The sequence below is a fragment of the Scatophagus argus genome, chromosome 12, assembly GCF_020382885.2.
Source record: "Scatophagus argus isolate fScaArg1 chromosome 12, fScaArg1.pri, whole genome shotgun sequence".
Classification (NCBI taxonomy): domain Eukaryota; kingdom Metazoa; phylum Chordata; class Actinopteri; family Scatophagidae; genus Scatophagus; species Scatophagus argus.
In genome coordinates, this window is record NC_058504.1 from 4,947,240 (window position 1) to 4,973,553 (window position 26,314).

General features: G+C 39.8%; 1 protein-coding gene across 5 annotated transcripts in view; it reads left to right on the forward strand.

Moving 5' to 3' along the window:
• Positions 1-26,314, forward strand: part of si:dkey-237h12.3 (teneurin-3) — a 128,108-nt gene that overhangs the window by 47,208 nt on the left and 54,586 nt on the right. For all 5 annotated transcript variants that reach the window (XM_046406401.1, XM_046406403.1, XM_046406402.1 and 2 more), the window contains exons 4-5: positions 11,287-11,512; positions 19,263-19,501. In XM_046406401.1, the coding sequence (XP_046262357.1) occupies positions 11,287-11,512; positions 19,263-19,501 (465 nt within the window). The remainder of the gene's footprint in view (positions 1-11,286; positions 11,513-19,262; positions 19,502-26,314) is intronic.

Here is a 26,314-nt window from a genome sequence, read left to right on the forward strand (position 1 = left end):
TTGTTTTTTTCATTTTGACATGCTGTATTGACACACTGGACCTAAAATCACACAAAACTCTAAAATCCGACTGGGGAAAATGCGCTGAAATGCGCTGAATGAAGTGCGCTCAATGTGCTGGTGTTTACTGCGTCTTCTTGAATAAAATGCGCGCCCCAAACGCGCACCAAACGCGCACCAAACGTGATGGCAATGGTCATGAAAAAAACAGTGCGTATATTTTTTATCATAACTCGGGTTTTACTTGACATATTAACAAAATTTAAAAACTGGTATATAGTTTGAAGTGCCCACTTTCGACACAAAAAAAACTGGGATTCAGCGAGGCTGCGTCTTGCAGCTACGTGGTCTTAAAGTGGTCTTGTGATAAGGACGCGCCGGCGCGTCTGTCGACTCCTGAGGGTTAGAGTGAAATGTCTTGAAAAATATTGAATGGATGACATGGCCTCCACCTCAGTTGTACTGTTTTATACTCACAAATCTTATGAACATGCTAAACTAATTATGAACCTGATTATCATAATTCCTGCCAAACTTCAGCATGTTAACATTATCATGCGAGCATGTTAGCATGCTGACGTTCACATTTAGCTCAAAGCATTGCTTGTATGACTGAGTACTTTGTCTTGTTTAATGGTGTCTTAAAACTGGTTCAAATTCCCCTCTCAATATGTCACGGTTTTAATCAGATTGTTCTGATTATTATTTTGTTTTGTGCATTTTTTCAGTCATCCCAGTTTTTCTAACTTATTCTAAAGTAAATAAAAGTGCAAAGCATCTACTTTATTGTAGTTAGTGTTGCTGCTTATTGTCAAACTGTGGAAGGATGTTCCTTCAAGGCTACCTCATAGATCATTTCTGTTTGGTGCCATATAATTCCTAATTAAGATATACTCTCAGTCTGTTAAGTCAGCTATTTGTTATAATATTTTGACACTTAATGAATATAAAGTGTTGGCTGCAAATGTGTATTTTTGTGTGTACAGAGGGCCTGGTGCAGGTTGCTGTAAGCCAGTAGTTGATAAATTGATGCTATTTGACTTGGATTGGATAAATTTGATGAAATAGAATCCAGATATTTTAGTGACCATGAGTTTCAATGTCTCGTGCCCTGAGAGTTTATTTTGGCTGAAAGAACTGGCAGCGACAGCACCCGTAAAAACACAATAGATCTTCTACGTCTGCCTTGACACACACTGATCCTCACCCTATCAGGTTGCATCTCTGTGTGTATTTACAATATATTTCTGAATGGATTACAAGCTGTTAAGCTTATTACAGTACATGAAAACCCTTTAATACGCAACAAGAATTGAAATCTTACTTTGCTTGATCTGATGCTTTGATAAGCTCTGGCTTACTTTGTCGTTCCCACCTGTGTCCTCATTCAACAGATTTGACAAAATTTTAGGCTACCTTCAAATGAAATAATTTTTCTGAGCTTTCCTTTGTGTTTGTGTTCTGGCAATTCCTTGTAAAGCAGCCTCCAGAGAGACAGCAGAGGAGGTATGAGTTGGATGCCTCCTTGACAACACCTTGGAGGTAAAAATCAATGTCTGCCAAACAAAGTGAAATGTTAGGCTTCAGCCGATACATGACAGATGAGGCTTAGGGTGGTATTTTCTAAGGTGAATGAAGACTGGAACGCAGGCAGTGCTGTCTGCTGTTGTCAAGCAAAGCAGTATGAGAGTGATTTTGAAGGACAGTACATCTGACTTCTCTGACTACCTTTATTATGGATTAACACGCTGTAGAAATGTGTGAGAGCCACTCTGAAATGAAAGGGAGATGTGGCTCAAAATTTAGGACAGCTTCATGGAAGATTAAAATTTGATGGCCAGTTTTGCTAATTAATTGTAACACTGGGCCACTCAAGAGACCTCACCTCCAACCGGGATCATACAACAGTAAAGTCATCTCGATTAGAGTAGATTTATCCTCAGATCAGAAAAGTGTTTTTATTTTATCACGAGACCAAAATTCTCTGACAAGTCACAATATTTGACAGTTGAATTGCTTGTCATTTTGGTAGCCATGCCTGAAATCTTTTACACTTTCCATTTTGAAGCACAGAATTCAGAACTTGAGGTTGGGGCCAGTTTCCTTAGGGTGTGACTCAGTATAGACAGCTGAACAGTGACTGTGGAAGCAGGATGGCTAGCTTCTCATATTGGTGGGGAGACGCTGTGTTACTACCCCATGAATGCTCAGTCTTCAAGACTCCAGCAGTGACCTCAGCATAGAGCTGTGGGCCATATCATGTTGCTGATTGAGCATGCACCAACCCTCAGAGGGTACGCAGGTTGCATCTTAGTTCTTCTTGCAGAGAGAGGCAGAGGGTGTTCTGACAGGAAATTCAAAAACATCAGTAGTGCTGGAGGGCTTTTCTCAGTAAGCTTTAAAGAGAGAGAGAGAGAGAGAGAGAGAGAGAGTGCGTGTGTGCGTGCATGCACATGTTTATAGCCTGTATATACAAACATATACTTGCACACATGAAGTTTATTTTGTATTCCCATTGAGGATATTGATGTTCCCTGCATGACCCTCCTCAGCACCATAATGCATGGGTTCGTGAGCAGTGCAAGAATTACACACAATTCATCTTATTATTATTCTTGTCCCATGCTCTGCTCTGTGGCCAAGAGAAATGCAACAGTGGGTATCAATTCATAGCCTTGGCCTAAGGAAAAGCCCTTTGGAAAGCAGAGGGATTTTTTAGCCTGTGTGCTGTAGCTCCAGCTCCAGAGCCAGACGTTACAAGTAAATTTTTGGATCGTACAACTGCATGTGGGAATGTTTGAAGGAGCCAGTGAGGATCTATGCTAGTTCTGCTGGTAGACTGCTGTCTTGTGATCATGTAGTTGATGAAGCTGTATAAAACAATTAAGCAATCAGACAGTTTTCTTGATTCCTAACCAACAGATGCACAATACTGTTTAATTTTGTCTCTTTTACAAGAAAATTTAATTGGCTATTTTGTCATTTTTAAGGCATTGCTCCATTTTACTCGTTTGTGATGATCCTTCGATGTTGTTTGGGTCTCCCTTGAATGTATGCAACGTTTTAATGGAACAGTTGTGTATATAATGGTTAAATAATAGAAATTTCAGCTGAAACTTATTTTCTTGTGGGGGAGAAGGGCATAGTAACATCAGGCTGTCTAAAACTCATGCTTTTTGTTCATTCAATGTGGTGTGAAAGACATACACTGTTTAAATCTCTGTCTCCTCAAGGTTTCTCACAATGGAGGTGAAAATTAGTCATCTGTTCGAGTGGAGTGCATCCAGTTGAGAACAATATGGCAACAATTAATCAGGAAAAGATGAGCGTTCCCATTTTTAGATGGATGCTGTTTCCTTTGTCTGTTTTCCCCACAAACTGAGCGATTTGCACAGGAAATGCAATTATAGCAGCCATTGCAAAAGATTGTGCCACTACAACCATGAGTGGTTTGTTTTTTCCTACAACCATTTTCTCAAGTGATTGGGGAAGTGAGCTGTAAATGAATAGGGGAGGCACATGAATAGTTTGCCTGAGTACACATGCCACATTTCTATGACCCCTAAGATGATGTAGGCAACATTTTTGTACAATTACTAATTCAAGTCTATATTGCTTCAGGGAGAGGAGTGACTCACAGTTCACCAGAACTAGATAACAGTGTTTTGTTGTTGTTATTGACAATGCAGTTGGAAATAGATAGCTGGAAATCTTTCAGAAAGCTTCCAAATATTCAGATGCCTCCCTGAGGTGGCCAGGACCACCCAAACCAAGGTTTTTTTTGTTGTCTTTATCACTCAGTCTCTATCACAACTACTTAACGGCTGTTGCTGAAGTTACATGCCATTCAAGCCACCACGGCAATTTATATGGAGTGAATGACTCCTCTCAAGGCCAGTCCAGTTCAAACAGGCTGGGAAGAAAGATTGAAAGCAGTCGCAGCCTCTTTTCAAAAGAATACCAAACAACTTTTCAAAACAGACTCACAAACAAAGTGCTGAGCCGAGACACATTTGGTTGACAGCATTTCTCTCCAGTGTCTCCATTCCCTGCTTTCTTGTTGGTGATTTGTTTATGTTATACGGTTTCAGACACTGTAGCCTACTGTGTTTTTTTCGGGATCAAAAGGATGACGCAGTGACAGGAAATGGCAGGTTGCTGCTGTTATTGCGATTCTAACAGTACATCAAAGATGCAAGCAAACTGGCAGGCCAAGAATTTGAAGCCAACATGAGTGCTGGGGGACTGCAGGTTGAGACTGTAAATTCATGCCATGATTTTAAATGAATGCTTGTGATGCTACATGTCTGTTGAATATGAAACTAGGGAAGTGTTTTTGAAATGCTGACCACAACAACTCTATAATGTCTCAATATATCACATATGCTCACATATTATTGTGCTGCCCCAGAGTGGTGAAAAAAAATCAGTGACTTCATGTTTAAAGTGTCCAACTTAGAATTTTAAATCTTCAAAGGTTCTTCTTCAGCTTTCTAAAATGTTTTGTGTCATTGTTTGTACAACTTCCAGTTAAGAACACCATAAATTTGAAGTCTTTGAAAAACCTTTTGAATATAAGGTGAAAAATGTACTTTTCTGGGTAGTTTAAAATCCATGTTTAAAATCAATGAATGCTGATATCTGTAGAAAATTAACTTTTGGTGACTGGTGGACAAAGTTGTTGACTGTGTGGACACTAACCAAGTGTAAATGTATGTCAGAAGAGCGAGAACCAGCTCACTTCCCTGTGGACTGTGCCAGGTTTTAGCTCTGCAGGTTTAAGAAAATACCGTGACACATATACTGTCAGTACTTGACAGTAGAAACTACGCTGTGTGTGCCAAAGTTAGAAACTGTAGCATTTTACCAAGGTGTGAACACAGTCTATCTGGACAAACAAGGAAGCCAAAGCTGTCCACACATGAATAAATACAACCAAGTATTTTGTCAGCAGGCTAATTGTCAAAGCAGCTTTTGAGAAGGAGTGTAATTGCTATGTAATCGGAGAGCTGTCAGAAAGAACTGCTAAGCAGTCATCATCTGTATGATGATCTGCCATCTGTAGCGAAGTCTGAGGGAGGGAAGCACAAACAGTGATGTTAAACTGCTTATATTCACAGGGCATCTTCACTGAGTTTGTACGTGTCTTTACAAATTATGGATTTTATATGAATGGCAGTTTAGGATTTGCATCATATGTGAGTTTGTGAATGTCTGCAATGTGAGTTTTCAGGGGTACATTATTTACATTTTACTCAATCTTTTACCATTTAGATTGCTGTAAATTACAATGATGTTGCGTTACAGACAAGTTAATAACAAATAGGAGAAAACACAGCAGAGAGTAAAGAAAAATCAGATAAACCAATTATACACTGAGACAGGGAGGTTTGCTATTTTTAAATTGCCCATTTGTTAGCAAGTTAGAATATTGATTTTTAGCATTTTTAGCATTTAACAGTCAATCAGTTGAAGAATTTGGCTAAATTAAAAGGCTGACTTTCCAAACAGCATGACTGGCGAACATGCCTGGGGAGCCTTCAACAAGGGTTTGAAATTCCAATCGAAGGTCCAATGCAGCATCATTGAGCTTTAAGAACTTGACTGGCCCACACAGAGCCCTGACCTCAACCCCACTGAACAGCTTTGGGATGAACTGGAACGGAGTTTGCGTACCAGGCCTTTTCAGCATCAGTGCCTGACCCACAGAAACACTCCAATTTCTTGTGGAAAGCCTTCACAGAAGAGTGAGTCCTCCAAGTGCGTGTGTGCGTGCGTGTATGTGTGTGTGTGGATGCATATTCCTGTAGTTGTGGGGACAAAAAAAAAATCTGTTTACACAGGCACATTGCGAGGACCCGCCTTACTTATGGGCACAAATTGCAAGTCCCCACAACGCAAATCATTAAAGATTAGAGTGAAGACTCGCTTTAAGGTTACGTTGAGGTTAGGCTAAGGTCAAATTTTGTAATTTTTGTTTTCATAAAAGAAGCAGTGTTTGACACAGTTTACTCACAAAATGCTGTAGTTAAATGTAAATTTCTGTTTATGGATGGACTGATGTCTCTTTCTATAATGCAATTATTATGCAATCCTTGAAATATTGGTTTCACTCTGGTGCAGAGAAAAAGCTTAAAAGAAATTTCTGTCTTTGATCAGATATAAAGTCAGGAGAAGAGTGGGCAAAGCTGTGAGAGCAGTGTTGGTAGTCTGGCAGGAAATATGATGGAAATCATACAGCTTCTTTTTCTTTTTTTTTCTCAAAACCCCAAACCCCTGAAAATTGCCAACTTTCTTTGCAGAGTAAATCCCCAAAACTCACCTAGGGCAAGGTTGTTCAAATGGTCCTGAATTCCACTGGGTACAGGCCCACCACCTCACCCCGCTGCCAGGGCTTCACGGGGAGGAGCTGCTGTCTCTTTTCCTATGAAAGAATACTGCAACTACCTTAAACCAGGCGCCAGAGGTGTGCTGAGGGGAATAGAAAACCAGCCGTTGATGAGAATGAATTTATTGATTTGACATATATAAACATCTTCCCTGGTCCAAATGGCATGTTTTACCATGGAATTCATCCATTATTAATTTCATATAAAATCAAACAGGGATTTTGACATAAGTCTCTTCTTTTATTTTTGCATGTGTTTTCTGAAATTCAAACTTTGCTGGGTGGAGGTGCTGCATTTTTCAGTGTAATTAAGAAAATTTTCTGGTAAAATCAAATACCATTGCTATGATAGAAAAGTTATGGCCTTTGAGTTTTGTGATCTATTTTGATGAAATTCATACATACTGCAATTTTCCTATTGGTGAAGGGCAAGCCAGTCAAAGCAAATGCCCTTTCAATTCCATTAGCAGTTGAATCAGTCTCTTAATGGAGAGTAAAATGGCTCAAGACCTTTTGCAGTACTTACACAATGAATATGAAAAGGCTTTCAACAGGCTTGCCAAGCTTAGTGAGTGCAAAACGGCTTTTAATTGTGTCCCAGCCCAATGTTTCAGCATCATGCGCAGCACTCAAGGCTTGTCAATGCTGTCATCAAAAAAAGATATTTTGCACAGAAGTGAACATCATAGAATTCTAATAGGACAAAAACATCTGAGTACCAAGATGTGGCATCAGAAAGTTCAAGAAAATTGTGATGAGATGTGCACTCGCAGACAGTGGTAGCCTCTCATCCACATTGTAGGGTTATTTTCTCCTCATGGACAGCAAAATGTATTTTTCTTTTCAAAAGATTTGTTTATTTGTTTTTGAAGCAGCTAAAACAAAGCTCTGCAAGAAGATGCTTCTGTAAAAATACCAAGACTTCATAAAGCATCATTTGATGCAAGCATCATTAAGATGGGAATGAGTCTGTCATTTCAGTGCTGGCATGCAGTATTAATCACAAAGATCCTTTAAAGCATGTTGCTGATGGAGATGATGACAAGCTGACGTTAAGGAATTATGCAAAGGAGGCATCCGTCTTGATCTGATTTCAAAGCAAAACCCCCATAAACCACCCAGCTGTTTCATCTGCCTTCACAGTCACTGAGCTTGCACTTTAAAGGCCAGCTCATTTCCCTGTGTGCCTTAACAGAAGACAATGCCAAGCTTTCTTAAAGGCTCATTGTTCAGGATGCTTAAAAAAACAAACAAACAAACAAACAATCCAACATATGCAAGACAAGGGATAATCAAATTAAAAATGCTACAGTGCCAAAAGTCCATATTTTAGTAGCATGGTGTACCCCAGTGGCTTTCAAACTTACACAAAGTAAGTACACAGAGAATGCACTCTGAATCGCTGTATATTTGATGAACCAAAAGGTGAGACACAGAGACTCTGTCCCAGGTGCAAAAGTGTTTGTCAGAAATTGAATTCATACCCACGGCTCGAAGTGGACACCAGGAAACACAGCACCTTATCCTGTTCACACACTCTGAGAAAACACTCGCCGATTATATGCTCATCCTCACAAATAAATCCAGACATATGAAGTCATCACTTCCTTGGGAGGTTGCCACACAGAGAGAACTTGTAAACAAGTCTCCTTTAATCTTGATCTTGACCTCACAAAGATAAACATTAAGGGGATGAGAACATTCTTTAACTTAGAAATATGTTTGCATATTTAATCACACAAAATCCACACTGAGGAAAATTTCTGATCTTGATAGTTAAAAGGGCATAGTTTGCGTTCAATAATATTTCAAAGTTGCATGTACAGTTGCCCCTCAGAGAGATATACTGCATGTGCTCATATAGTAAGAGGGTCATGCGTGTGTTTGATGAACCAAAAGGTGATTGAGAAGCCATTTTGGATGTGTTCTCACGGCTTATTTCTCTGGTAGGACATGGGGAATATAGGCAAGCTGGTAAATATTTGTGTGGTTTTTGGCACTTCCTTAAAGGCAAAACAAAATTAATAGAATTGTGTCCTTCGAAATTTAAGCAGTTGATATGTAGATGTAAATATTTCTTAAGATTTATGTTTTGCCCTTTTTTTCAGACCACTCGCAGCCTTCATGCTCTGTGTTAAGACTGTTTTGTCAGCCATGTATTTCAGTTGTTTGAACTTTTGTTTTGCTTCGTCAGTGTCACTTAAAACCAAAACCCACTGACTGTTTCACTTCATTGCTTTACACCTATCTGAAATGCAACATTTTATGTGGGCGACCTTATTTACGCCCCAAAGCTTTGAGCGCCTTTTACAAAGTATGCATATAGTAGTTTTAATTCAGTTCATGAGGTTTTGTTCCTTTGTTCATTCTGGGATTATGCAGGCAAATTTGCTACATGTCAAATCCTACACCGTTGAAGGATTTGGGGATTTTGTGTTTTGCTCAGCATGTACTTTAAAAACATGCTGCATTTTGTGTTGCTGTTACTACATTCATTTTTATTCATCAGAAATCAATTTGCAATTGACCACAAGGTAGCAACTGTGAGATGTTTCAGACCTTTTCAAACTCATCTCTGTGCTTGCTGTTCCTGCATTATTCCCATTAACCATAATGCACCTGAAAAACATATTTTTCAAGTAACTTTTTTACTATATGCATGTGTTGTCAAAAAGTCTGAGCAGAGCAGCAGACTGTGCAAACTAAACAAGGGCAATCAAGATGTGGACTTGTGTTCCATACCAATAGATCAATATGTAGACATGAAGATAAATGGATGCTGATTAGTGCAATACCTGTCATGTATCTTTGTTTGCAATGTTTGGTTGGGATTGATTCACTTTGATTCACTGTGGCACATGTGGGTGTGATAATAAAACAAATACAGCAGTTTTTATGTACTTTACAAAAGAGGGGCACTAATTATGTTTTTGAGAGGGTGCTGCAGTTAACTGAAAGTAAGTGACAATAAAAAAAAACTATTTTTTTTCCACAAACCATTAACATCTAAAAATAATCCTCTCTGGCCATCAACATTCCACTTACCTCTGTGTTAGATCATTTTCTGTTTTTCAGAACATATCTCATTGTCCCCCATGCGTCATTTACCTTTAGCCCTTCATTGACATTGTAATGTTGCACTGGTGTGTGCTGATTATATGAAAAATACTGGAAAGTGGAGTGGATCTGGTGGCTGCTGTGGGCTCATACAGCGGAATGGGGCCCAGAGGTGAAGTAAAACCATCCAGTGTTGGTAGATAATCCACATATCTATTAGCCTACTTAGCACTTTTCTAATAGGGCTCACAATGTAGCCCAGGAGATGAGTGGGGGATGTCTTGTATTCATTATCACGGAGTCATGGCAGCCTTATATTTTTCAAATGTCGGCTCAGCAGTTGATCACAGGTCATTCATGTGTTAGGATTGAGAACTGACTTGGAAAAAGGTGTTTGGGGTGGATGAAGGGTTCATATTTGATTGGGTTTGATCAAACTCTAATCAGGTGTTAATTAATTTTAAATCCAGCACCGTGCACTCCTGTCGCTCCTGATTCTACTCCACACCATTCATCTTCCAGTGTCTGTCTGTCCCTCTCTGTCTCTGTCTCTCCCTCTCTGTCTGTCTGTCTCTCTGTATGCAGATGTTCTGCTATAAAAACAATAAATCCATGCAAGTAATCACTCATAAAAATGATTGGTACAACCTGCCCCTGATAAACTTTACCACAGCCGCCACTCTCCCCGCAATTAACTCGAGGAGAAGAGTTTTATTCTCTGTGATCATTCTTATTACAATATTCCTGACAGTATATTTCTGATGAATATGAGAAATAACCTTCAGTCATTCAAACAGCCTGCATGTGCATTAGCCTAAAAGTTTTTGCAGGTGGTGAAATTATTCTGAGCTCTGAATGGCAGACATATTTTCTATTTGCACTGTGAAACCAAATGTAAAACTAATTTCGCTGCATTCAACAACTAATTTTATGCATAGAAATAAAAAGCAGATGCACTTGTCCAAGGACAAATTTCACGTGACCATTAATGAATGCTCAATGACTGGTCTCCTATCAAGGAAAAACTGTGTACCAAATACCACAGAGCCGAGCTTGATTCATGGATAAAGATCCACAAGGTCTTGAAACGTGTGAGGGAGTAGAGGTTAAATCATACACCAGGACTGACCTCCAGTGTACCTGCTTTAAATTTAACTCTTCAGGCTTTATAAAAATACATGCTACCAATGCAAAAATAACAACAGCACCTAAAGGACGCAACCCCCCAGCTTTCTCAATCTTCTCCAAGTCTTTGTTAGACAAGAAAGACGATACCCATTTGGGGCTCATTGGAGCAAATCAGAATTGTCAGCACTGTGGGTTTTTACCTTTTTAAACAGGGAAGATGGATAGATAATCACCACATGCCATTCTGGGGGCCAATTACACAGCTTTGTGTGAAATTGGAAAACCTGTTCTCTCAGAGCTCTAATGGATGTTCTGGTCATTAGTTATTTGAGAGTCTTCTCTGGCTGTAATCAAACGTGAAACATTGCGTTAAGCGCCCATAAAGGAACAGCTGCCTCTCTAAGTGACCTTCTGTTTAAGAGAACCCAACTGTCAGCCGTGTGGTATTTTGTGACAAGTATTATGTACGCCGCCATAAAATCAGCTCTTATTTTCCTTCTTTCTGCAGTGGTTGCATCTCATTTTAATGTCTTGCTCTTGGTTGTATTTGCTTCTCTGGGCCTGCTGTCATATCTTACATACAAGGCAGATGCATGCTCTTGTCCATCTGCTGTCTGTTAGCAATCCACTTGTGTGTCTTGTCTCTGATTTTGCAACTATAAGGAATATGCAAACTGATGTCCTTATATCCATTTTCCTCTGCTCGACTCCAGGTGACCATCTATCCAGCCAGCAAGGTCCACCTCCTCTCCCACCAGCTCCACCCCCACACAAGCAGCATCCGTCCATCACGTCCCTGAGCCGCAGCTCACTGGCCAATCAGAGGAGCCCGAGCCCGCCGCCATCAGCCGGCCTGGCGGCTGACTTGCAGAGTACGGCGGAATGCGTCCAGCTGCAGGACAGCTGGGTCCTGGGCAGCAATGTGGCCCTGGAGAGCAGGTAAGTGATCCACAATGACCTACACCAGATCTGAGAAATTCATGTCCAGGTGTTATTATAAAGCCATATTCACTGACTCAGAAAACAAAATGATGTGAAACAAATGAGCTGGGGCCAAGCTGCTGTTTATGTTATTTTAATTGCTGTTCTGGTTCAGTATAGTATTGCAACTTTTGATTTGTACTCCAAGATGTACTCCATGTCTGAACTCACTTTTTGAGAATCAATCAAGGAAAAAGTAGCTCTAAATATATTATACTGTTTTACTGAAATCCACTGTCTGCTTAATGCACTGGTCTGATATTCATAAAACTGACAGTCGGTGTTAACAGTGACTCACTCAGTCATGACTGAGTGAACCAGCAGTGTGTTTTTTGTTGACAAACATGAGTTATCAGCTTTATATTAATGCTTGTGCTTTTGTGGCTCCATCACACAACACACGTCATTTGTATGACCTGCAAAGGTTTAGGGAAAGCACACAATAAAGTGTCGTCCATCTAGGCAGAATGCTGAAGTTCATGCCATCTAATATTGAACCTAATAAACTTGAGCAGTGACATTTCTGGCTGTCTGCTGTAAAAGAAGTGCTGGGAACTGGTAGTCTGCATCCTCTCAGAGACAACTGTCAGTAACTAGGTTTGCTGATTTTTTTTTTCCCAGGCTTATTTTAGAGGCTATATCTCATAAGGATGAATTATTATGCCACAAATTGTGCATGGCATAATATGTTTCCCCCCTGAGTTTGATGAATACGGTCACTGCTTCTCCTCTGAGAGTAATCTTCTCAAGTTTTTGCTTTTTGTGTGTACCTACAATTAAAGGCTGATTACTAAATGAGATAGATGTTCACTCAGGGGGAGAACGTATGATTAGAGTGAACTATGTGAATATCAGGAAGCTTGCCAGTTCAAATCAAAGAGGGTATAACTTAAGGAACTTGGTAAGCGGATTGTGTGTTATATCAGAATTTGCTGTGCAAAAATACTACTTTGTCATAAGTGCCTCTGCCAAGTTTTCCTCCTGAAACATCAGTTATATCTCTCTTAATCAGTGAGCTCAAAATATCCTGGCTAATGAAGTGTGGTACATTGCGCCCTGACTCAGAAATGGCCTCGAGTAGATGACTGCGTTCCAGCCTGATATTTCCTTGGCATGGCGTACCCTTTCGGAGGCTTGGATGAATGTAAACTTTGAATTTCGTCTGTGGCAGCATGAAGTAACAACCACTTATGATCTGACTCAATCAATTGGGATATGTGGTGACAGTTTTACTTTCTGTGGAAGATGCGGTGATTGAATACTAACCGCGCAATGACCTTGAGCTGTCTTAGCCGTATCGACAAAACAATATGTGCACACCTATCATCAGACGAGGCATAAATCACTATCACCACAGTGGACTCTAAATCAAGTGCTTGTCAGTGGGTGGGAACAGAGGGCTTGCTGTGAACCAACTGGGCCAAAAGGGAAGACTCGGTTCACTACATAATTGCAGATGTCAAGAAAACCACCAGGTTGGGAAATGTAAACAGAAGCTCTAGAAAGTATTTATTAGGCTGCCTTCAGGGGGGCTTTAGGTCAGCAAAGTCCTGGCACAGCACATATGTAGGTGGTTCCAGGTTCCAGGATACGAATTCCTTTTGAGTGCTCTGGATTTCATTTCGTATGCAGCATAGTAAATTAATCTGCTCAGTCAATGGCAATTGATTTAAGAAAAATCATGTATAAATCACTATATTATGATCTTGATTTATATTTATTGTGACATCCCGATGTGCCCTTGAGCAAGGCACTTAACCCTCTATGTGCTCCCCAGGCCCTTGATGCTGCCCACTGCTCCTGTGTGTGTTTCACTGCATGTAATTTGCTGGGTGTTGCATGTGTGTTCAACTAAGGATGCGTCAAATGCAGAAGACGAATTCAGTGAGTGTATGTAAATATATATATATATATATATATTGCCAATAAAGCGATTCTTAATTCTTAAACAAATGCAGGATTTTAGACATCAAATAATTCCACGGCATTAGTCTTCTTCAGCTTTAGTTCTGCTTTATGATAACCAAGGCCCATTGTACTTAAGTAATTTAGTTGCTAACGTAACCACGATCATGTTCGTTGCTATGCTCAAGTACCGAGAAGACATTCAGATCTTTAAAGTGCCTGAAATACTTTTAAGAAACCCCTTAGGTTTCTCTTACTAACCACTTGGCTTCACTGAAATAGTTTCTGTGATATTTTCAATTAAAAATATTCCATTGAATTTCATTATGAAATGAATTGCCATTTCCCTTAAGAGACTGATGCACATATACTGTAATTATTCTTGAGCAGTAGTTAATCATTTGTTTGAAATAGACTATACCAGTATGGGAGAAATTTGTATTTTTGACATGTTTAAGGCATCAGCCAGTACATCCTGTAAGTGCTTCAGTGGATAAGATACAGGTAGGTGCCTTCTCTTACATATGTATGCCCTTAAGAGCCCACTTCAGCATTTTTTTTGACTTAGATTCAATGAGATTCAGCTGGAACAGCCATGATGACACAGAATGAGCCTTTTGAAGGCCTGCCCAGCCACACGTAGCAGTTATAAATGTACTGTCAATCCTCATTGGATTCACGTGTCAGGGGAGTCTTTTGGTGAAATGAAATTATGTCTCTGCTCCAAAACCATCATGTGGTACAGTGTCCCAGAGACAGTACATTTTCCTGATGGAAAATGTGTTTGAATTGTTCTTAGGAGCGAAAAAGGGAAAGCAGAGGTAATCCCAGTGGGATTCGTTGTTTTGTGTGTGTATATGTGTGTGTGTTTAGTTGTTTGTGTGGGATGCGAATGCAAATGATGAGTCAGACAGTCATGCTTCACATCAGAGGAGGAAAATTGAACTTTTTTTGTACACCAGCCTCAGTGTCAGGATCGCACCAGGCCTGATTAGTCATGTGTAAGATACCAGCCAACTAGCCTTTTGGAATAAAAAGGAGCTTGCAGTGCTGGTTGGTTACCTGCCAAAGTGGATAGTGGTGTAGACAAAGTGGTAATCCTCAAGACATGTTTTTTTTTTCTTGTTCTTGTGTATTTTCCTTTTCATTTATTTTGCCAACATCTTTAGTGCCAAGCACACATTTCTGTGGTGATTCCAGAGTTCCTGCAATATTTTCCTCTTATTTTGGGTTACAGTATAAACTGCTGCTTTTGGCAACATAAAGTGCATCTGTTCCAGATGATTTTTGCCAGTGAATGTAAAAGCTTTCATGAGCACAGGATGAATAGTGAAGAGAATTCTAAATAATTTTTCATATAAAAAATCATTACACATTACAGATAGCATGCAGTAACCAAAATAAACTAGCATTTGGTGGCTTTTAGTGGAAAATATCCTTACCATAATTGTCACTCAAGATGATGCTATAGAGTGACTCTCTCAGGCTCCTTAGCTATGTACATATGAGCTGAGCTCCTTTTATACCAAACCTAATAAAACTCATTAAATATAGTAAATTCCATGTGCAAACAATCTGAGCACTCTGAGGGACTCACTTGAGCACCACGCTGATCTCTGTGGGCAGGACGACACAAAAAAGCTTGCCTGAAATACCATCATGCGGACGCAGAACTAGCTGTACCAGAATAGCACCTGCTAGCAGGCCCCCTTATGGGAGGGCAGGTGGAGATCTGGAGGAGAGTGACGGCGACAGCGGCGTGTGTGAAAACGAGTCACTGCTACGGCCGCCACATCTGTAGTCTTTTTCAGCAGTGGATTAAAGTGGCCCCATTATTCCAGCTCTCACCTTGAAATGCTAATGCTAACGCAGAACAGCAGCTAATAGACAGATTACATATTCTGAGGGCTTCGATTAGCATTGTTTCTTTCCCACCCCTTCAGCAGGAGCTTAGCCACAGCCAAATCCACCCACTCACTGTTTAGTCTTTTGTCCTTTGTGAGGATGTTTTCAAATGTCATGCTGATGACAAGCAGTGTGGTGAGAGCAGAGGGAGACCAGTGTGGCTGCTGGTTTTGTGTTACAGGCTTCTCAATGGGACAGACAGGCGTGCACACAAACACAGTGTGATCACACTGACACACAGCCATTCATTTGCTCTACCACTCTCCGTCTCACACTCTCTTGACTGTCTCTTTTCCTTCTCTCTCTCTCTCTCTCTCACACACACTCACAGAACACCACATTGCTATCACCGGGGCTGGCTGGATTAGCATAGTAATGTGCCTTGTTGCATCACACTGGCTGTAATCAATTACGGTCGGTCATCCAGTGTGTATAGCTGCAGACATTTACACTGGTCCGCTGTTTGTTAATCATGTCCAACAGCATTTCATCTTTAGACCCCTTCAGTCTGCTCTCTGGAAAAAAAAAAAAAAAGGCTGACATGAAAAACATCAGCACCAGAATTACTTTAAACGCTGAGTGCAAATAAATGTCCAATGCAGGAAATTTGTCTCGGTGAAGCTGATACAGACTCCGACATCTTTAAATTTCACTTTACACTCTCTCATAAAGGAATATAAATGACTGAAATATAGCTGACTTTCTAGTTTTAAACCACCCACGGCATGCCATATGTTTCTAGTAATTATTTGTGCATCCAGATTGTTCAATCCACTAAACTGGCAAACAAACATGTTTTTTATGATTTGTTTACACATGTTTTTGAGATATTTATTAGTATAGTTTTTCATGATTATGTTTAGTACAGTGTTCGGAGAGGCTCTGTAGCACTTGTCTTACAGATGTGCCTGTGGTGTTTGTAGCTCAAGTGTCTTTGACTTGGAGGCCATGAGAATATTTTGTACTCATACCTTTATATAAACCAGAGCCCAGGTACATTTGAGATTTACAGGCAAAACTGTCTCCACATCATCATTTGCAGTAGATACTTCATTCAATTTAATTCAATTTCATTCTATTTTAATTCAAATAGACTAGACACGCTTCCCCGCAAACACACATGCATGAAGTCGTACATCCCTTTCTTTCCGCCTCATAAGATTGCATCCACTTACACTTAACTCCCCAGATAGCGGAGTCTATTTGACTGTGTGTCTGACAACGGGTCTGCCGCCTTCAACGTTGTGCAAGTTTTGACCTCAATTCATACCCAGCTGCGGAGTCTGCTGCAGCTACAGCACAGACTGTTCCAGATTGAAGAATCTGAACTTCTCTGGGCTCCAGACAACCGGAGCATTGTCATTCCAGCAGCGGCACACGGTAACCTTTAAATGGAATCCCTGTTTGTCCGTGACGGCACGTGTCAATCGGTGCATTGAGGAGCCAGGCGATCCAAATCTGACATTTGTTCTTTTTGTCAAGAATTGATCAGAGAAGGTTTTAGCTCAAAGAAGTCCTCACAGGAGAAAGGAGGTAGCTGAAATATGAGCAGCAGGACTGAAATATGAGCACTGTATTTGGTTCTTATGAAACAGTTCTTTCCTTTCCATGCCTTAACCCAAACAGAGCTGCAGCGATGAGCCAATTAATTTACTCAATCAAAGACTATTTTTTATAACAGCTTTAATTGCTTTAGTCATTTTTCAAGCAAATGTGTGAAATATTTGCTGGTTCTGACTTCTTAAATATGCTGCTTGTCATTTATGAGAGTAAATGAAGAGTCTTTTGGTTGTGGACTGTTAGTGACATCTTTAATTTGCAGACGTCACTGTAGGAAATTGTGATGTGCACTTTTTACAGTTCTTTTTTTTTTTGACCTTTTAGAGAAGCACCCATTAATTGATTATTTGTGAAAATTCAAATGAATCAATATTGAAAATAATCATTAGTAGCATTCCTTACCTTGAATCAGTAAGCCCTTTATTATCCATTATTCATTTAGTTAAACTAAATGAATAATGGAGTTAATGAATAATTTTAGGTGTGTATGCAACTTTCCCAAAGCATGTTAACCCATCGCTCCTCTCAAATAATTGGGGAAACTCTGATTAATAGGTCTTTCAGTCCTTAACTGCTCAGCTTCAGATTATGCAACCAATTAGTTGTTCTCAAGCTCTTTTAGTTCAGATTCCCAGCCAGGATTAAAAACGCCTTTACAAAACTTACACAGAGACTTCACAGATGCCACACAAATAATTGATGAGCAAACATGGCTTTATCAGTTTATTCCTGTATTTAAATTAGTAGTTTCCATGGCAACCCACTCCTCCTGGGATCCATAGAACACAAGAAACACTGTAAAATTTTGTCTAAGACTTTTAGTGGAAAGTTGGAGCAAAAGAAAAACACTGTGTTTTCTCCAACTCTTCAAAATTTAACACTTTCACAATCTTGCACACATTTGTTTGTTTGGAGTGATTATTATTTTTCTGAAGTACTCTTGTGCATTGACAGTCTATATTTTAATGCCAAATTGCTCTGTAAATGTTGTTTTAAACCCAGCAGACATCACAACTTAACTAGTTTTAAACCTCTTTTAAGTTTTATTACTGTGGAGGTGCTGTGCAGAGGGGCCAGGGGGCATGGCATAAATTTGCATTGCATGTTAATAATAATAATTATTATTATTATTGTTATTTCCTTACAGTTTTAATATAGATGCTTTATGAAAGACACTGATGAGGCAATGGAAGCTGTTACTAAACTCTAAACTGTCTTACAGAACTATTATTATTATTATTTCACATACTAAAGAGGCACTGTAACATTTATTACGCCAAACTGTAACAATAAATTTAAAAAAAAGCTATATTGAACCATGCACATTTAGTGTAAGTTGCACCTTTTTTTTTCCGTCAACTCCTTCTCCCCTTCATTGTGTGCTATGCTTCCAGCCATTGCTGCATTTCCACTCGATGCAGCACTGGCTGTCATGTTTTCCGGACGATTTGCTGTCACAGGCTGATGATGAATCCTGTGACAAGTCTCGGGGCAAAACAAGGGCTCTGCAGCTCGGTTCTGTACATTCAAAATTCATACTGTAGGGAAAATTAATACTTAAAGCATTTTCTGTACCATTCACACTGTCCACCCTTGGGCAAGTCCTCTCAGGTGCAACCTTTACTGAATAATAATTATCAAAGTCATGTTTTACACTCAAGTATTAGACCTAAAATAATTCTGGTAAAGAATTTATTTACTTAATCTCAGGGTTATTTGTTATCTGAATACGCAAGAAACAGTTTGTTTTTAATGTATTTTATTTTTCATCACGAATGGTCAAATTCTACATTTCCAGACTGAAAGAGCATTTGCAATGCATGGTCAATCTGTCCAATTTCCCTGGCCATCCCCATAAGCCTGGAGGCATTTGGGTATTAATCTCTAAGTAGTGGCAAGACTGGCAACAAGACTTAATTCATTTACTTAAGAGCTTTTCACGTGGGGTTTAAAAGTTAATAGGACGATCACTCCGTAGTGCATTTGATTAAACCCTCTTAATTACCCCAGGTATAATGGGCTATTAGCAAAGGCCCAGTTGTAAAAGGGCAAGTGGGAGATGATTGTTTTTATGAGGTACTTTTTGGTCACCTCTTCCAATGTCAGGATTATACTGGATATTAGAATATAACCCAGTTCCTCTTGCAGTGTGATACACATGGGAGTTACTACCATTAAAGGATATGCTGTATTAGGATGAATTTTGGTATTTGACTGTTAGAATTTAATTTAGACTTTCTTTGAGCCTTTGTGTATTGATTATTAGGATGCCATTTCATACCATCTCTCATTTTACAGTGACAGTATTTTCTCCTAATAATATTTTTCCTCTCTCCAGGCACTTTCTTTTTAAAACAGGCACCGGAACAACACCTTTCTTTGGCGCAGCAGCTCCTGGTTACACCATGGCAACAGGGACGGTTTACTCCACACCGGCTCGCCCTCTGCCCAGAAACAGCCTGTCCAGGGGGGCTTTCAAGTTCAAAAAGTCACCAAAACATTGCTCCTGGAAGTGCACTGCACTGATCGCCGTGGGGATAGCTGTGGTTCTGTCCATCATACTCTGCTACTGCATAGGTGAGGCTGAGACGCAACTGCTTGAGTTTTGAAGTATGACAGATTGTGAAATCAAGTTGCATCGTACAGACAGAGAAGAACAAGACAGAAACAGTTTGTCCCAAGGGAGGGAGGGGATCCTATAGAGATCAACGTTCAGACCTGAAAGTCTTTTCATCTTGACCAGCGGTTTGTATATGAAGACTAATGTGTTTTATTTCCTTTCCTTTTATTATTTTATAAGAAAGGATAAAAAAAAATGATATTAAATAGATTAAGATTCAGTTAAAACTGGTTTTCAGCAGGTTCTTGTTCTGCAGCACATAAAAGTCAGAAACCCATTACATTACAAATAAAACAAAAAGAAGACAGCAGCTGCACAAACACCGCAGAGGAGAGGACCGAGAGAGCAGGATGTTATGTGAAATATGTGTCCTTCCATCAAATTGAGCTTATACTTGTGTTTGAAATGTGCAATTCACATTATTGCTCTAATGTACTATTGGATCTCATTCCAGATTTTAGTGTGTGAAAAGAATAATCTGTGATCATAGCTGTTTTTGTAAGCCTGTACTGGAATGAGGACATGCGACACTGATCTAATGATACGTCCCTGTTGTGTGGTGTGTGTTGGAGGTAAAACACAAAGTGCTGCAGGTCAGTGTTTGTTTTTGATCTGTGAGTAAAATTTATTGCCTCGATAATTTGTGTAGTTCTGAAACAGGGCTGTAAATAACAAATATTTCCATTATCGACCATTAATTTTCTTCTGATGAACCAACTGGTTAATCAGCTGGTCATGGCAGCTACATTTGAGAAAATTAGAGCATTAGAATGTGAATGTGGTGCACAGTGGTGAGTCTAAGGCTTAAGGTTGTCATGGATTCTGAACGTTTTATTGCAGAGTCTTGCTATTTGGTTCAGCTGTGGACTTGCTGTCAAGGAGTTCAAACGTGGGACCTGATGACTTCTCATGTTTCTCTCTCTGTCTCAATCAGACACACTCATGTTGTCTTGGCTTTATTAATCTGTATGGATGACAACCTGTTAGCCTCATCAGTTCAAGGCTGGACCACAACCATCCTTTTAACTATAGCTGCCCTTCAAACTTGCAGGCAACATCTGCTGCGTGATACCAATTAAAAAAAAGCCGTCTCTTTTCCTCCTCACGGTGGTCCACTTAGAAGGTTCTGTCTCTGATCATGTCTGGAGGCAGTTCAGGAGGTGAAAATCTTATCGGGACACTGCTCATATTACCAGCTATTCTAGGCTTAAGATTTCTACTGACTGAGAGCTCAGACCAAAACTTTACCTTTGATTTCTTCCAGGAATTTAATTCAGTGTGCCTGAATACACTAGCTTGGAATGCAGATGTTTTTTTTGTGTGTGTGTAGAATAGATCTTGTGCAAGTTAACACTATTGGATACTAACAGTATGCAATATTTAATTCTTAATACTGTGCATTTGACACAAATCAACCATCTGATCGGATAAAATTAACCATACAGGGAGCCATTGGCATGACAATTGCAGCTGAATGCTTGTTATTGTCTGATATGGAGGAAGCATAAGCTGTCATCTGTGTGCATGAAGACCAGCAGTCTTTGTGCCAGAAGCAACGTACTTCTATCAGATCTAGGGAGAGAAAACATGACTCCATTATCTGCAGTGGCAGTGGACCATCTTTAGACATGTCATTCGGTCAAATGGAACCAATGATAGACAAGCTGCCTAAAGTGAATGAAGCAGACATGCCTCTTAATCTGTACGAAGTTTGATCTCTGCCAGGAGTATTTCTATTTCACTGCCTTTTCCTTTTTGCAGAAATTGCAGATGTCCTGATATGATTCGGTTGCTTCTGTCTGTCTAAGCTCTCATTCAGATATGCAGACATGGCCCCAGCACACTTTCCAACAAGTCATTCCTGTCTGTTTTCCTGCAACAGAGGGGTGTGCTGTGCCTCAGCCCCACACTTCTGATCCCCAGTTCACAGAACGGCAGCCAATTTATGTCCTCGGGGGTTCCCGTTAAAACACAAGCTGAGAGGTTCAAATGGTCAGCACAGATGGCAACGTCCAAATGAAACACAAGTTGAGAAGCTGAACTCTTATAACAAAGGAAACATTCCCAAACACTCGAGCTTCAAGGAAGACCTTGGTTCACAAAGCCTTTGTTCTACTAGAACCAAAACTCGTTCATTCTGTCAAACAGGAAACGCTTTTATCTCGGTCAGTAAGACAAACTAATGCTCATCCTCTCCCCCTCCTTTAGGCATTATTTCCTATGAGCAGGCTTTCGAACATTTTTTTGCAGCGTGTGTCAAAGCTGACTTCTTGCTAACCTTTCAAATCTTGACCACAGCAATAAACCCGTTACAGATTCATCTCTCCTCATGCCCTCCCTTGTCATCCAAGCCCTTAATCTTTACGCTATGCCTCTCTCCCGAGCGGATATATAAGTATTCATCTAGCTTGGAGGCAGGGGAAATGTGACACAGTTGTATAAGGAGAAATATGGGGTTGTTGGGAAGATCCTATAACCAGTGTTTTATTGGTGAATAGAGAGGAGAGTGCAGTGCTCTCTTGGAGGAGAGGTCATAAATGCACAGGATCTGTATCAATATTCACAGTCCCTTTATTGACTTAACTGTTTTGTTACTTGTTGTCGTTCATGATCTTGTAATAAAATTAGGATGGATATATGCATACTTTTTATAGCTTAGCTGCTCCTCTGTGTGTAGGAATCAGTTGCTATTTTTATTTGTACTTGTGCTCACGACAGATCTGCTCAGTTTACACGGGGACACAGAGCAGAAACATTTGTCATTTGTTCAGCTGCTGTCGCTAACAGTTCTAGCAGATTGGATTCATTTACAACATTTTCTTCCCAACAATCACCAACTTGTTTAATTGTAGACCTGTTGGATGTTTGGGAATTGTATTTTTGGCCTTATTCCAGAGTGTGTGCTTGATGCTTCAGCTCTTTTATTGTGTGTGGGTGAGAGAGTTTAACAGATGCAGCCCTCTGCCACTTGCCTCAGGTGTCTGAAAGTGTTTCCACCACTTCCTGTCTCTTTCATCCATCGCCAATACACCTGCCAGGTGCAATGACTCAAATAGCTACAATGTGCACTCATACTTTATTTTTTTTTTCCTTTTCTACTGTCAGCTTGCACAGTCCCATTAGCATGAAGACAAATTCAAAGACAAATACTGGCACACTTGCCTCTGTCACATGGTAAAATGTGAACTTTACTGTACCAAATAACAAAAGTTTTGTAGCTGAGGTTAAGATTAATATACCTCATGATGTTTTAAATATAAATAGTTCAGATAGAATGTTCTTTTATAGAATGAATTTGGAGATTAGCATGCAGAACAGCTGCTAAATTTGACCCTGGCTGACCAATAACAGCAGCTCGTGCAATTCAAATGAGGTGCAAACCTGCTGAAATGAGGCTTTCTAGTTCCAGTGCTGCAAACTAGCCTGACTGGAAGGATTTCAGCAATTGTTCACATAGAGGGAGACCAATCAGGACTGAGCCCAGCATTAATGCTCTGATTGGATGCAGAAAGAGCATGTTTGGAAATGCTCTATACACTGAACTGCACAAACAAAACCAAAGGCGAACAATGTCCTCACTGAACGTGTTTGATCAAAATAAAGAAGATGCTACACTTCTTCTGCCTGCCTTTGAATGTCAGACATATATAATGGATAAGTTAATTAAAAGTGTCTCTAAATGAAGATTTATTTTCAGTTGCTTTGTAAAAGTACATCTCACAGATTTAGGAAGGAAATAGTTTCCTGAAACCTAAAATTAGAAACCAGAAATTGAGAAAATCTCTGTTGGGTTAATATGTGGTTTTCAACAAAGGCTGGTTGATCAAAGTGATGGCTCTCATAAAACAATTTACATCATGGGAACTTATAAAAAAGCCATCAGTTGCCAGAGGAGCGAGGATGATACCGTTCACTCCACTCCTCAGTAATGAGTGCTGTGTTGGGGAAAATAAAAACAACACTGATTGTAATATAATGCCAGTAAGGAATTCTAGAAATCCCTCAGAGACTAACAGAAGGTGACATTGAGCACAGGACTATAAAAAAAAAACAAACCTCATCCTGACTGATCACAAGTTAGACATGTTGTCACTCCATTTGATTTTGTTGGAGACACCCAGAGAAGAGGAACATCTTAGCCATGCTCTGAGCTGTTTCTGTGGAGATGTGCAGGCAGCATAAAACAATGTTTATCTCAATAATTTTGAGGCTGTTGAGCTCCAAGTTTTTGTTGGCACAACGTGACTCCAGATGGGCCACCTCTCTCTCTGGTAAATGAACTAATTATGCTTGGTGACGAAGGCCATCAGAATGACATCCTTTGCATGTTGCAATTGAGAACACCCATGAACTTTATTCTTATTATGTCTTTTATTGTCTTATGTTGCTTAGCGGAATAATATCAGTTATTTTTTCCTATAAAGAAGAGACATAACTTTAAGCTGTAGCATAAGTGGCACTGTGGTTCCCAGGTAACAACACCACCAAGAATCATGTAAACAAGATGAGGAATTAGCTGTGAGCACAGTCAGCAGTGTTTGTGCTTCAGTACACTAAATACCATGTGGATGTCAGAGCTCAGACAAACATGTTGTAAACTTACAAACTCAACCTCCCATTCATTATCAGCAGAGGTGTTCCACAGGGCAATGATTGACTTCAGAGATTAGAAACAAGCTTTCCAAGTTTCTTGCTCAGGAAGAGAAAAACTCATGGTCCATAAATATTAACTGAACTGGGTGCAGGAATAACTTATGCAAATTCATAAATTGAGGGCTATTCACCTCAAAGCAATTTGTTGATGAGGTAAGTGGCGATTTCGCCTCTGGTGCACTGCAAGCAGTGAAGAGACAAAGGCTCTTGGTCGTTCTGTGTTGTGTGTGATACACAAGAGCCCACTGTCACACAGTTTCCCTTCTGGGGGAAAAGCTGGTATTACTGGGAGATGTGAGTGTACAATGTTTAGGTGTGGAGAGTGTCCTACACACACACACAAATCATGTTAAATGCACTAGAGTCTCCATTTCCAAATTTTGTGTTTTTTGCAATGTAGCAAATGTTAGCATGCTAAAAGGCTAATCTAAAATAGTGAATCTGGTAAATGTTACCTGCTAACAATCTATGCTATGAGGCAACTGTTGTGTCTCCTTTTGATAAAGTGTCATATCTTGTCTTCTGTTAGTCAACTTAGAGACAAATTTTTCTCTTTTTTTCTCTCGACATTAAAAGGGTTCATTTTTCAAATCCTTAATGCTAATTTTATAAATGCTGGTTTTGTTAAGTTAAAAATGCTACCTGTAATTCTTCAACTAATGCCTTAACCTGCTTTAATTTCATGCTGTCAGTCATTTTGCTGGAGTATTTGTGACTTTTTCTTTCATTTTCAATTGAAGGGTGTTTCACTTCAAGTTAATACTGCACGTCCTCAGTTGATCTTTGCAGTTTGGGAGCCAGCTCAGCACACAGTGTATTTTTTTAGGTTTCTGGAGCCCCCCTCAGTTTAAAGCCACTAACATATTAGTCTAAAAAGTGAAAATATTTACACAGTGAGCAGTTTGAAAACAGTGTTAAAATGTAGGAGGCCAAAGAGAATTTTCTGTATGTTTGGATTCAATGTTGAGAACAATGAGAACATTTTAAGAGAATTTGATTGATTTTTGGAGAGTTATATCAAGATTCAGATTTTGTCTGTGTCTCTGCCAGAGAATTTGTACAGCAGTGCTGATTTTAATCAGGCTGAAGGCGGAGAATGATTCACAGCGTTTTGAATGATACCCAAAGCAAAAGGAAATCTCACTGCTGCAGCACACATATGAATGCACAACACAAGAAGAGTGCACAGATCTTGCAGGTTTTTATTTTTGGAGTCAAACTAGTCCATTCAGTCAGCATTGATTCATGTTGCTGGTTACAGCTATCTCTCAGTGTTAAGTCTGTCTCATTTGATTGGAATTCAAGGCTGTGGAGCACCTATTCATTTCATCATCAAGTACAGTGATGCATTTATTTTCACTAAACTGATGCCAGGTATATTTATCAGCAGCCCTAAAACACAACTGAAACATTGTCCATACCAGTTTTCCATCTCTCTTTTGGTCTCCTTCACATTTGATATTCTGTCTGGCCTTACATCCACCTCTCAGGTTATTTGCTGCAGTCAATATCCATCTTCCTAGCGAGCAACTGGTGTTGGAGAAAAGTTCCTCCCGCAGATCAAATGGTCGGAAATCAAGATGCTTCCTCAGCATGTTCCCTGGCTGGTGACTTTGAAGGAGATTGGCCCTCTTGCTGTGCTCACACAGGCACCTCAGTTTCCCAAAACAACAAGAACACAGTTTGATTGCATCCAATACTGTGACAATAAAGCAGGTTGTCTGAATGAAAGCCAGACACAGTTTAGTTATGTAAGAGAAGTAGAGGAGTGTTGCAGCATCTTACCCTCTCACTTCCTCCTCCCGCTGTGACAGTCTGCCTCAATAAACTGCCTGACACTTTCTTAAAAGTCTCTCACTTTCTGTCTCTTCCTCCATCTTAATCTTTCACACACATATAGCTGCATCTCCTTCCTGTTCCGTGTTAGCGAGACTTCTCCAGTGTATCTGCCTTAAGTGAAAACTCTGTTTCAAAATGGAAATTCAGCTCTCTTTAATACAGTAGCTGTTTGTGTGCAGACACTGGAACTTTAATGAACAGCTCTCCCCACGGAAACATGCCAGAGCAACAGGGTTCCTAAGTATCGATTGAAATGACTTTGTCTGGCCTCTATCTGT